Below are 12,357 nucleotides of genomic sequence, written 5' to 3'. Positions count from 1 at the left end.
GTACTCCCAAGAAGTTGAATTCTTTAACTCTCTCAGTTGTCTGTCCATAGCTCCATATATAAATCCTCAGTCAGCTTTCTTGTTCCCCACTCAGCTTTACTATTAAGGCTTCCTGCATTTTTATTCTGTCTCTTTGCCTGATTGACCCATCTTTAGAAAAAATAGGGGACGTAGTCCAAATCTTTCCAAATGTAACATACTTCAAATTGTTAAATAATACTGGTCTAAAATTACACTTTCTTGGTGTGTTCAAATATCAATGTGTAACTAAGCATCCTGAACCTTAACCTGTATTATCTTGCTGTTCAAAATGACTTAAGCATACCCTCTTATATGTCAGCGTCATACAGCTTTATTATTACCCCTATTTTCATAACAAGTCATATATAATACCACCATTACTCCCTCCTTGTTTGCCATGCCCTTCTTTATCTCAGAGGGCAATCGCTTTATCGCCAAATCGTCACAAGACACAAAAATTCTCATAGTGCAACAGCAGCTTATTAACAGTCCCTGGTGATGCCTGGACACCAGGGTGGGAACCACAGGAGTAAAGAGCTTCGCTAGTCATTTTAATTAAAAGCCATTGAGTAAGCACTAGCAGGAGACTGTGTGTACCAGCTAACATTAAAATGTGAACACAAAACATAAAGGAGATAATGTTGGAACAGAGCATGTGTGCTCAGCAAACTTGAAAAAAATATGCGACAATAAAATGTCTTTATGGAGCCAGATGGGGCATACAGGTTATTTTACAGCGCAATAAATCTATCTTGGTTCAATATCATGTTCCTGAATGTACCACAGCCTAAACAGAGTCTATACTGTACTGCAGAGGTCCTATGTGATGCAGCCTATCGGCATTAATACATTCCAACTAAGAGTGAGGTCACTTTACTCACACACAATTATTATTTCAGATCAATTTTAAAATTCAATCAAGTCTTCTACACTATACAAGTGGTGAAGTCCCGGCAAGCTTTTCTCTCCTGGGTGCTGCCATGTTCTTTAGGGTGGAGAGGAAGTTGCGTGGCTCAGGTCCTATCTTTTGGTGGAACCTGCAAGTTGCTCGACATTCTCTCATATTCTACATTACTGTTGATAGTCTACAAAGTTGTCATCCTGATTGTACTTAGAATTGTACTTTTTTTTTTTAAAGCTTTACCTTATCCCATTCAAGAGTGCAATGTCACTGTCAGGGTGCTGCTGTTATGCCTCTGGAGACAAAATGTGGGATTTGTGATATTTAGGCCATGTAAATCAAATTAAATTTGTCTTGAAATGTCTGTCTGGTGGAGCTGCTGACAATTTCAAACATCTAAAATGTTGCAAGCACTATATACAGACTGTTTTCAATATGCATCTATTATACAAATGTGGTATAATGAATAGAAATGAAATGAAAAATATATAACACATTTTCCACTGAATTGTAGTAAAGATGATGAATAATATAGCACAAAAAGGAACTACTCAACTACAGCGCAGTTCTTGCAGAAATTAAGTGAATGTCCCTATTACTTTCCGCCACTGTTTTCATATGACTTATATTTCTCGATAATCTTTAACCCAGTGACTCAACTAAACCTCATACAATTATAATTGTTTGTATTGGCCATCACCACATAGTCAGTGGCTAATGGAAGCCACAGACTATGTGGAGATGAAAGGAATCAGACAATGCAAATGCTCCTTGGGGTCATTTTGGGAGTGTCATGTTTTTGTATTGTATATCTGCAAAAGACCCACTTGTTTCAGCTTATATCAATCACCTGCCATCATGTTGGTGGAAATTGAACTGCTGGAGCTCCTGTTGTGAAATATCTGATGAACATGTTACACCCGCAGAGAAAATCAACATGTGCAACCCGCATGTAAATTATCACACCATCTTTAATTTGAGAGAATGAGAACATGATGGAGCACTTTTAAAGTCTGCATGAAGTTTGGTTGGTAATGGTACCACGTTCTGACATAAATAAATTATTTCCGCATTAATTGCCGGACAGTGTAATTACAGTGAAATGAATTACCACCCTTTCTCATTTGGCAGTGTTACATGCAGTACATGGAAAATATACCCGTTTAGCCAAAAAAGGATGGATGTAAATTTACACAGAGGATTAAAAAAGACTTGCATTCTTTTGCTTTCCTTAGTATTTAATATTTTAACATTCAAATTTTTTTTGTGGCATTTCCTGGGCTATTTTAATTGAAATATAAATTAAATGTTTGGTGTTATACCCTTCGTTTTTCTAATTCAAGTCTGTGCATTGTGGTGCTTTGACTCAATCGTACCCAAATGATCTGCTTTTGATATATTCCACGCAACGAATCCATTTGTGCTCTAAAGGATTCATGCTTGTCAGAGTGCAATTTGCTGCTGGATGCCTTATCAAAGTTAGTGCCCATGGTGTCCCAGCTGCATGCAGCAGCAACGACTGAAAACCCCCCTCGGCCTCAGTGGATTGAAGTCCTATTTGTCCACGCACATAATCTGCATATCTGTTTATCTCTGTGCCCCAACTTCAGTGGTGCCCTGGTCTCTTTACCTCCTACATCTTCCCATCTCGTGGTAACTCCCCCTCACGATTCCAACAGCTCTGTCACCTCTCTCTTTCTATCTCTCTCTCCTCACCTCCCCCTTCCATCTGATAATTGGATGAGCTGTCACAGTTGTGAGGATGCTTAAATTCCAGTCCGGAGTGCTTCTGTGACCATGGAGCACCCCTGGTAAAGATAAGCAGTGAATACTGGTATAAATCTATCCAGGGCTCACCTACAATACTTCTTCACTTTATGTGTCATATGACTCACACAATAAGCATTATGTGAATTTAGAAAAGGAAATATAACCACGTTCAGGGTATGAATTTTATGCTCTGGGCTTACATTTAATAACAAAATATACAGAATATCAAGGTCAAATAGAGCAAGTGCAAAGCATCTTTCAAGCATGTTCTAGTTAATGTAATTAGCTGTTGCACCTTGGATCAATTGAACAAATAGATGAATAACAAGAGCTGCAAAAGACAGACTGAAGTCCATTCCCACCCCGGGAAAACATTTGCATTTACCAATAGCACATGAGTAAATAAAAATGATTGTATTGTTAATGGAATAAAGGCACTCAGGCAAATCAAGCACTTGTTGAGGCGCGTAGACAGTGAAGTCCGTGTGTCCGTTCTATCCTCTATTCATCTCCAACAACCTACTCTTAAAAAAACAGCTTTTCTGATGGAAATCAGTGGCACCCTGGGGTCACACGCTCTTCTCCTTCTCATTCAGCCTTTGATATGAGATCTCTGTTTTCCCTGAGATGCAGGACATCATATTATCAAATAGCTTGTAAAAGGCTGCGGCTGTAGCCCTCAACATTATCGCTTAAGTCAATATTAAAAAACGATTCAATTAGTTACATATCGGTTTATAGACCTTAATTAAGTTTAGCTTAAAAGCTACGTGACGAGAAAATTATACATAATTGGACCTTGATTAGACTAACGTTTCTTCTCTAAATGATCATGATCTTGGGATAGTGTATTTTGTGGCGCTATACACATATAATTGAATTAAATGATCTCATTCCAAATGCTGAAAGATTCTCTCGTGATGAAACCAGATGACGTCCATGACTTGGAACACCGTGGAGAGTTGCACAGTGACGCACACAAGTTACAGTTAGGGGTGATGACACAAGTGTTTGTAACTAATAACTGTAACTAAACGGAAGTACCGTTACCTCAGCTACTGTAGTGGCGTTACCAAGCAACCTCGCTCGTGCGGCTATATAGGAGCGGGCACATGGGGATCTTTTCTGCAGGACGCACGAGAGCTGCTGCAGAGGCTGAGCGCGCGAGTTGCGGACACAGTGGCGGGAGCGGAGACACAGCGGGACGCACGCACGCGCTATGGACTACTGTTAGATTCTATCAGGGAAAAAACAGTGTGCGCACAGGACAGCAGTTACTCGTGCCTGAAACCTCACTCCTTTACTTTTTTACTTTAAAAAAAGTGTTGCTGTTGTTGACGGTTATTTTCAGTTGTCAGTTTTTACTGCGCACCTTCGGCATCATGAAGTTGCTGCTTTTACCAGTATTGATGCTTCTTTTATCTATTGCCCAAGTTTTTTGTGAAGATAACGACCCCAAAGCAGAGGCTGACTACTGGACGAGTAGTAATCAAATTCAGGTATTTCTTTATTTTCTTCACTTCATCATTCATAAACATCACGTTCTTATCACCAGTGTGAGATGAACCTGCGGGAAACAGGCAGATGAGTTTCTGTTCTTGTGCTGAACCTCTTGTCTGTCTGTTTAACCTAAGTCTGAAAGAGGCACAGTTAGTGTGATGAGACTGGATGTCTGATCAGCTTATTGTACTTGAATGTCATTTCACAGAGAGAGTATAGGATCAATCCCTCCAAGTAACACTTTAAGAAAAAGAAATTGCAGAATTGAATTCAGAAAATACACGTCTGCGCATAAAGCTAGGCAATGCCCAAGGGATGAAGCAACAAATCAGGTGAGGGTTTACACCAACTTGTTACAAAACCTCATCAAGGTGTTGTATTATAATTTCTTATGATGATTTGAACATATTCTTAACTGCTTTGTAGAACACGCTATTTAACCTTATTTTAAGAGCAGATGTCAAACATGTGCACAGTGGCATGCTGCCATAATGATGAGTCTTTTTGAAGTGAATCGTTTCAATCCTCAAGGTGTAAGGCTGACACTAGAAACAAACAGTATCTGCCAGCATCATTTCCATTCCAAGCTACTCATTTAATTTAACGAATGAATTTCCATAGCACACTTTCAATGAAATTATAATTTTAGAAGAACTTTGAAAACAGAGATCAGATTTTCACACTCATAACAAAACAGGTGGAACAGTCTCCTCTGTAAAATAAGGATTGTATACTCAGTAACAATCAAGGTGAGTATGATTGTTGCAATTCTCCATTAGGAATTGAAATATCCCCCTTAAGTGCTTAGTATAGCACGTGAAGAACAAACCATCTCCATCCAATGATCCTGTTTGACATTGTGAGCTGGCCACGGGCCAAGCTCCTCAGCCAATACCTTTAACTGTAGGCTGGCTGCCATTTTGCAGACAAATGAGTTCACAATAAATCATTCAAACTTAGCTTGTGGGACATTAGTGGCCCCAGGACCACATCTCAGTCAGACTAATGCACACTTTAGAAATATATCCAGAGATGGAAATAGAAACAATTAATGAAAGTTGGATATTCAAGGTTGATGTGGATTATGTGGTGGTGGCAGATAAAGACACATTTATGATCTCTGGCATTTATCCAGTTCATCAGCAGAAGAGTTAAAAACCAAGAGAAAAAAAATCCATATGACCATATTTATGGTTATTAATGGTAGGCAATGAGAAAAACACTATGGTAAGATTCATTCAGGTGCCTCTCCATTTAGCCAATGTTGTTACATTTTGTCCTCATTATGTTTTGTCTCTATAAAGAGGGTTCAACATGCTGGTGTCAGGTTACATAAGTCACAGTATGGCAATACGTCCTGGGTCTAAATTCACATTGATTAAGGTTTTTTCCCCCTTAGGACGGCTGGATTTCCAATGACCCCTTCAGAGAAATCCTCTTGAGGATGACACGGAAGCCACGGCCGCATCAGTTCATTGGTCTGATGGGGAAGCGGTCTATGGGTGAGATATCTTCTCAGTATCAGAGAGCTTTATTTACTTTTGTGGAATATTTTTTTAATACTCTGTCCTTTCTTTCTTTGTACAGCAAATTCACAGACCACCCGGAAAAGTAAGTATAGACATATCACATTAATACAATACTTAGTTGTTCTTTTTTTTTTACAAAAGTCTATAATCAAAAGTCACTATCGCAGAGAGGAAACATGTGTTGTAAAAGCATCATACCGGTAAAATCTGGAAAAAAAAAACTGTCTCCGGATGTAGTGATCAGTTTCTCATTAACGTAAGGATGATATCCTAAATGCTGTCTCAAAGCTTTCTCCATACTTAATTTACCATTTGTCAGGCTAAAAGTATTATATTTCTATATGTACATTTTTATAGCTACCATATAAAAAAAAGAAGCTTATAAAATTCCAGAAACTGCCTAAAATTTAGTATGGCGAAATAAACTCCTACTAGGTTGCAAAAAAGATCATAACTTTCAAAATTAAGAAGAACAAGAGCACAAGACCAGCTGACATCAGAGAGCTCAATGAAAACTAAAAAAACATGAAGCCTGACAAATTTTGCTTACATTATTACTAAATTAGTGGTTTAATTAACTGGCAGCAAAAACAGAAGATTCTAGTGTCACTGTTTGAATGCCGGACCACATGTATTTGTCAGCACGGAAGGTGGTGCAGAGCAGACGTCTGTTTGCGACAAAGGGGAAAGAGATAAAGAGTGACAAAGAAAAGAGAATGTGGAGGAGGGGATTTTCCCTTTTCTCTGGCAGGGGTTTTCATCTAAATTAGTCACCCACTCAGTGATGCAACACAGCGCAGCATAGTAAGTAAGTATACATCTAATTTATTCCTCTTATGCAGGCACGACTATAAGTCACTCATCGTTAGGGAGAGGGAGAGTGCTGGGATCAATGCCCCAAGGACATTTGAGAGTTAAATTGGATTGTTTATGCCTGTGATGGATTGAGTCAGCAACGTTTTTTACCCTTCACTTAAAATGAGAAGGATTTCTACCATTACAGGCTGACACATTTATTTTACACAAAATAAAACAAATCTGATACAAGGCAAGCCTTATATATGATGTTATATCTCCTGTATGTTCAAGGTTCAGTGGTTTGAGTGAGAAGGGCGTATTTTACACAGTTGAATCTAATCAGTCTAATGCAGATATTGATGTTTTCAAATATTTGATATTCCTTAAAGGCTCACTATAGTTTCATAACACTCCTATCCAATACTGCCAGTGTGCCTTCACGCATCATGCTCGTTTAACTGACCATTAACTGTAGCTGACAGGAGTGCCTGTCAATCTGCTCTGCAACTCCCCATCGCGTTTGCATCACTGCAAACCTGACAAATATCCAGTATCTCAATCAGTGAAATAAAATCAGTGTTCTGTATCCCAGACCATACATGTTGCAAAAAAGAACTGCAGCGAACTCTGAAGTCATGGATGTCATACTCAACTAAGCTCAGGGGTAACAATATGTTTAAATGGTAAAGGAGCCAGTGAATTACTGGCTTTTATTGGCTAGCTGAGGTCCAGGTCAATTAACATTCTTATAAGGATTATTGAGATATTTGTTAAAGGGATCAGAACATATGGCCAGATCTGTGATTAAGGTTGGTAAGTAGGCTGAGTTTTGCTTTAACATGCTTTAAAAAATGTCAGGGTCACTAGATTAAACATTTGCATTTAAATTATGTTAGATACCTTTTGTTTGTTGCTGCCAATACATGTGAAAGAGATTGTAACTATAACGTCAGCAGTTGAAACAAACTCAGCCTGAATCGTGTATGTACCCACACATCCAGATGTTTGTCTTTGAGCCGCTCAGATACATTTGAGGTGTTTTCTTTCATTTAAATTGCTCTGTGGTACAGTTTGCATCCTGGCTGCTGGTTGTCTTGTACCTGTCTTTTAGTAGTAGTTAATACTTATAACAAATAATCAAACAAACAAAACCTCCATGGTAGAGGTAATACAAAATATTATTAACAAAATATATTTTTTTCCCTTAAGCTTTTGTGGGGTTTGTTTTTGCTTTTGTGGAATTTTAACGGTTGACCCCCGTATTGTTAAAATCATGGTTGCAGCCCTGGTTGCAGTCAGCTGTTGGTAGACGAACATCACTGTCAAACTAAAGTATCTTTTTTTAAGGGCATAAAGTCAATTCTTTTGTTGGACTGATGGGGAAAAGAAGCCAAGAGGAGCCAAGTAAGTTAAATCCAGTCGAATTATACTTGTAGTGTTGACCTTGTAATGACTACGAAACGTAAAATGACTATAAAAGCTAACACGCGCTCTTCTTCTGCAGATTCGTATGAGTGGAGTACAGTACAGATGTATGACAAGCGCCGCTAAACGCTCATCTCTTCACCTGCCCGCTTCTCATCTAGCCATTCTTCTTCCCTGGGAGGGGCATCTGACAGTTTCTCCAGACTGTGTTTAGCTGTTAGTCAAATAAAATGATTCCGTTTCCACATTGTAGTGATCTAGCAGTACTGTATCTGTGCCAGTTTCATTTGTCCCAGCAGATTGGAGTGAGACGAAGGGGAAATTCATTATCAGTGTCAGTGCTTTCTGTGAGCGTTTTCGGCCATTTGTCATGCCACAAATACTACATGTTGTTGTCGAAAATTAAAGCAAGGCTGTACCCTAGGGTATGCTGAAAATTGCACTGCCAAATTCACTGTATAGTGCCTCATAACTGTTTGATTGCAACTGGGACAGGTTCTCATTTAGTCTTTAAGTGACTTTAGAGGAGCCGTCATGTTCTAGCCCTGGACATATCATTTGATGTGACAGGATACCTGTGTGTTTCAATGGTTTGACAAATATTAAAATTATTTTCTTTACTGGTTCAACTTCAGCTTGCATGTCGTGAATTCCTTTACTGAGCGTGACTAAACCTGCTGATGCTCAGCCCATCCTAAAGGGTGAGATTAGTGCACACTCTGGTGGTTGAGGTGAGGTGCTGCACACAGATTCAAACCATTTTAGTGAAAAGAGGTGAATTTATTTTAATAGAAATAAGTATGAAACAGAAACAATTATTTTTTGGAAAGTTTAGAGTTTGCAATGTTCCAGTGTGACAGTTTACAATACAATCGTTTGTCCACTTCATGTAGTTCAATCTCATCAGTTAATTTGCTCAAACAAGCAGAAGGCGATATGGATCACATTTTACACCATGTAGAGTAACTCTTTTAATCATGGTATTTTACATTCACTCCAAATCAGTTTAATTAAAATCCAATTTAGTGTACCTAATTTAAAATTATGTAGCATCACAAGGGCTTACAAATGTCTATCATCCCTATGACATGAAGTAACACTGCAGTCCATGCAAAAGATTTGTAGAGATGGTATTGGCATAGAGAACCATGCCACTTACACTAGCAAGTCTCACACAAGACTCCCCTTCATCCATTTTAAACTCAAGATGTACTTCACACAACTTGTATAATTTACAGTGCAAGTCAACAGAAGTGTTTGTGTTAGCAGCTCAACATGATTCATTCGATGTTAAACCCCATAACTAACATTGAGGTTCAATCTATTGACAGCAGTATAGGGTGATGAGGAATGATCAGAATGAGGTCAAGTAACAATCTGAAATTCATTTAAATATATTCATCCGTTTGTAAAATATGGTAATTTCTAAGGTTACTGTTTCACTGTGATGGATTACCCATTTCACTCAAGTTCCAAGTCCACTCAGCCCGACCCGGTTAGAACTTTTCAAACACCTGTCTGAAGTAGTAGGCCTCTTTGGTGCATGGAGGCAAGTGAAGGAACGTCCTGTGAGCTTTCTCCCGTTGTTATTATTTACAACGGGACTATTCTTGCTTTGATGATCCGAATTGTCTGCTTGGAAAAAAAGGGTTTCACCAAACTAAAAAGGTTTATCTGTATTCCACCAACACAGATGTGACCATGTGAAAGAAAGGAATGATAACAATAAGAAGAAAGGCCAGTACTAATAAAATGACTTCATTATTTACAGTAACTTATGGTAGTAAATAAAATGTATCATTGAAGCCGTTTCTTCTTCTCCAAATGTATAAGGAATGAAATTAAACACCAGTTTGAGCTGGTCTATCATTTATCTTGGTCGTCATTAACACATACCATGGATTGTAGGTGTTCCTGCAGGTAGGTGTACCAGGACTTCTTCACAGACGTCATACAATCACTGAAGGCTTCTTTACACCTCCACAGGATCTCCTCAGGTATCAAGTTGAGACCTTTGAAGGACTCCCTAAGAAGGTACTTTTACACTCCATGCTGCTTACACGAGACAAACAACACATTTTAACAAATAATTATTCATTTCAGGCCAGGCTTTGGGACAAAACACATTTACAAAGTCATTAACTCATTATATGATCTCTTCAAATAAACTGGTAAGATGATGACTGCATGCTGTGTACTGTATGTTTCCCACATCTTTGTCAAATTTGACCCAGTAGTGATTTTCTAAATGTTTACAGATAAATGGGAAATGGTAAAGGTCTCTATTTATATAGTGCCTTTCTAGTCTTAAAGGGGTGGTTTACCCCAAAAATGAAAATTCCCTTATTATCTACTACCACTATGCCAAAAAAAGGGTGGGTGAAGAGTCAACAAACCCCTTTTTGAGTTTCTCCAAAATGGGTTTATGTTATTGATTTTGATGGATCTTATTCATGCAGATGTTCAGGCTTGTAATTAAAATGTAACTAATCACACTTTGCTGTAATTATAATGTTTTATTAATCTTACTGATGGTGCTCTTCAATCATGTCGCTGTTCATAACATCTCATGAAGGATTTTCCTCTCTGTGGTTGTATTGAAGACACAATCATCAAGGCTACTGAAGATTAACATTCTTAAAATCGCTTGCAGGATATCAATCAGTCCTGTTTTCATCATCAGTCCTTTAAGTCATTGTTTATTCTGTGTGACTTCCAAATTGAAATATTGAAATTGAAATTTGCAATGATGGAGCATACTCCGAGAACATAACAGGCATAACAGATTGCATTTTCCTTGAAGATCAAAGGAATTAAACGTCTAAGTTGTCCCAGGAATTTATAGATAGAGGTCTAAACGATCCTATATCCTATATTCACAAGAGCTGAAATTATTTCCAGATTAATTGACATAAAACAAATTTAATGGTTTATGTTTTAATTTTTTTTTGCAAAATACTTTTTTTTCTATGTGAGTTTCTAAATTTCATTACTATTCGTACATTTTCTAGTGGATAAGTATCTACATTGTTTTTGGTTTTGACCTCATGTGTCTTGTTTCCCCCAGTTTTGTCTATGTCTGTGTATGAGTGTGACCTGTGAGGCTCTTATGGCAAGCCGATTGAGCATTTATTCAATATCCTTGATATCAAGTTTCAGTCCCCTCCACTAGTTCGGTCATTGTCAGCACAATGACAATGAACAATTGTCAGAGCCAAAGTCTCTACTAGTGGGCTTTTTGCTGCACTATTGGCCCTTTGGACCGAACTAGTAATGCTGAAAGTGTTACTAGCTTACTAGTGAACTAGTGGCCTCCAATTTTCTGCACTAGTTTACTAGTGGGAGCCCAAATGCACACTAGTAAACTAGTGCAGCCACAAAAAAAACTAGTTTACTAGTAAACACCTATTTTGCACCTTACTAGCAAACTAGTGGGGTGCAAAATGTTAACTAGTAAGCTAGTGGGGTTGAAATGGGCACTAGTTTACTAGTTGCAGTGTTTTGTGACCTTACTAGCAAACTAGTGAGGCTGAAAGGGCTTACTGGCAAGCTAGTGGCAGCAAAAATGCCTACTAACTTACTAGTGGCACTTCTGGACACACATGCTAATGAGGGGATTAAAATTGAAGCTTCCTATTGGCTCTCCAGCAAGAGCCTATAAAGCCTGGTGAGGTTTCACTGCGGTGAACTGCAGCTCCTTGCTTACTATCCAAACAGAATAAAGCACTTACATATGTGTGTGCATCAGATTCATTATTGTTTTTGAACAACAATGAAACAAAGGTAAAAATGTTTAATCTATTAGGTGACAGGGTTTTCAGTCTGTGAATCCAATAGTGTTCCCTCCTCTCGCTGGAAAGTGAAACATCCAAAATTCCTCCTCTTGAGAGGAGTGATAGCGTCTCAATCCCGATATGAATTACTGGCATTTCAGCAGTAGCACAAACTGCACTGAAATGATCATCACTAAACACATTACAGGTGTTAGGGTTGCCACCATTAAGGGTTGAATAACCAGGCAGCGATATCCTGGTTTCACGGAGGAATAACGCTTTGTACAGAGTTGAACTAGTGAGACAAAATGTCTTCCACTAGTAAGCTAGTGAGGGAAACATCAGGGCCACTAGTTTACTAGTGGCTCTTTTTGGCAGAGGTGTAAAAAGTACTGAAATATTGTACTCAAGTAAAAGTACCTTTACTTTGATGAAATTTTACTTAAGTACAAGTAAAAGTACCCATCCAAAAATCTACTCAAGTAAAAGTAATAAGTAGTCCATTTAAAATGTACTTTAAGTAAAAGTTACTTAGTCACTTCCAACAACTTGATGGGGGCCGCTCCTACACAGTGCAAAAAGGACAAGGGGTTATAAATCCAATCCAAAAACAGTTATTTTTAATTAAAGGAGAATCTTT

At 38.3% G+C, this 12,357-nt stretch overlaps 1 protein-coding gene across 1 annotated transcript; it reads left to right on the top strand.

The window, feature by feature from the left end:
• The first annotated feature begins 3,883 nt into the window (after window positions 1–3,883).
• Window positions 3,884–8,425, top strand: tac1 (tachykinin precursor 1). Its single transcript, XM_053447093.1, has 5 exons — window positions 3,884–4,191; window positions 5,592–5,694; window positions 5,780–5,803; window positions 7,867–7,923; window positions 8,024–8,425. Exons 1-5 carry the CDS (start codon window positions 4,075–4,077, stop codon window positions 8,068–8,070), a joined length of 348 nt encoding a protein of 115 aa, XP_053303068.1. The 5' UTR covers window positions 3,884–4,074; the 3' UTR covers window positions 8,071–8,425.
• Window positions 8,426–12,357: the final 3,932 nt, after the last annotated feature.

The sequence above is a fragment of the Pleuronectes platessa genome, chromosome 18 (assembly GCF_947347685.1).
Source record: "Pleuronectes platessa chromosome 18, fPlePla1.1, whole genome shotgun sequence".
Classification (NCBI taxonomy): Eukaryota; Metazoa; Chordata; class Actinopteri; order Pleuronectiformes; family Pleuronectidae; genus Pleuronectes; species Pleuronectes platessa.
Note: the sequence above shows the minus strand (reverse complement) of the source record. Positions and strands in the feature narration are given on the sequence as shown.

Coding starts and splice junctions, on each gene's coding strand:
- tac1 (XM_053447093.1), top strand. CDS start 4,075: ATGAAGTTGCTGCTTTTACCAGTATTGATGCTTCTTTTATCTATTGCC. Junction 4,192..5,591: donor CGAGTAGTAATCAAATTCAG/GTATTTCTTTAT, acceptor TTTCCCCCTTAG/GACGGCTGGATTTCCAATGA. Junction 5,695..5,779: donor GATGGGGAAGCGGTCTATGG/GTGAGATATCTT, acceptor TTCTTTGTACAG/CAAATTCACAGACCACCCGG.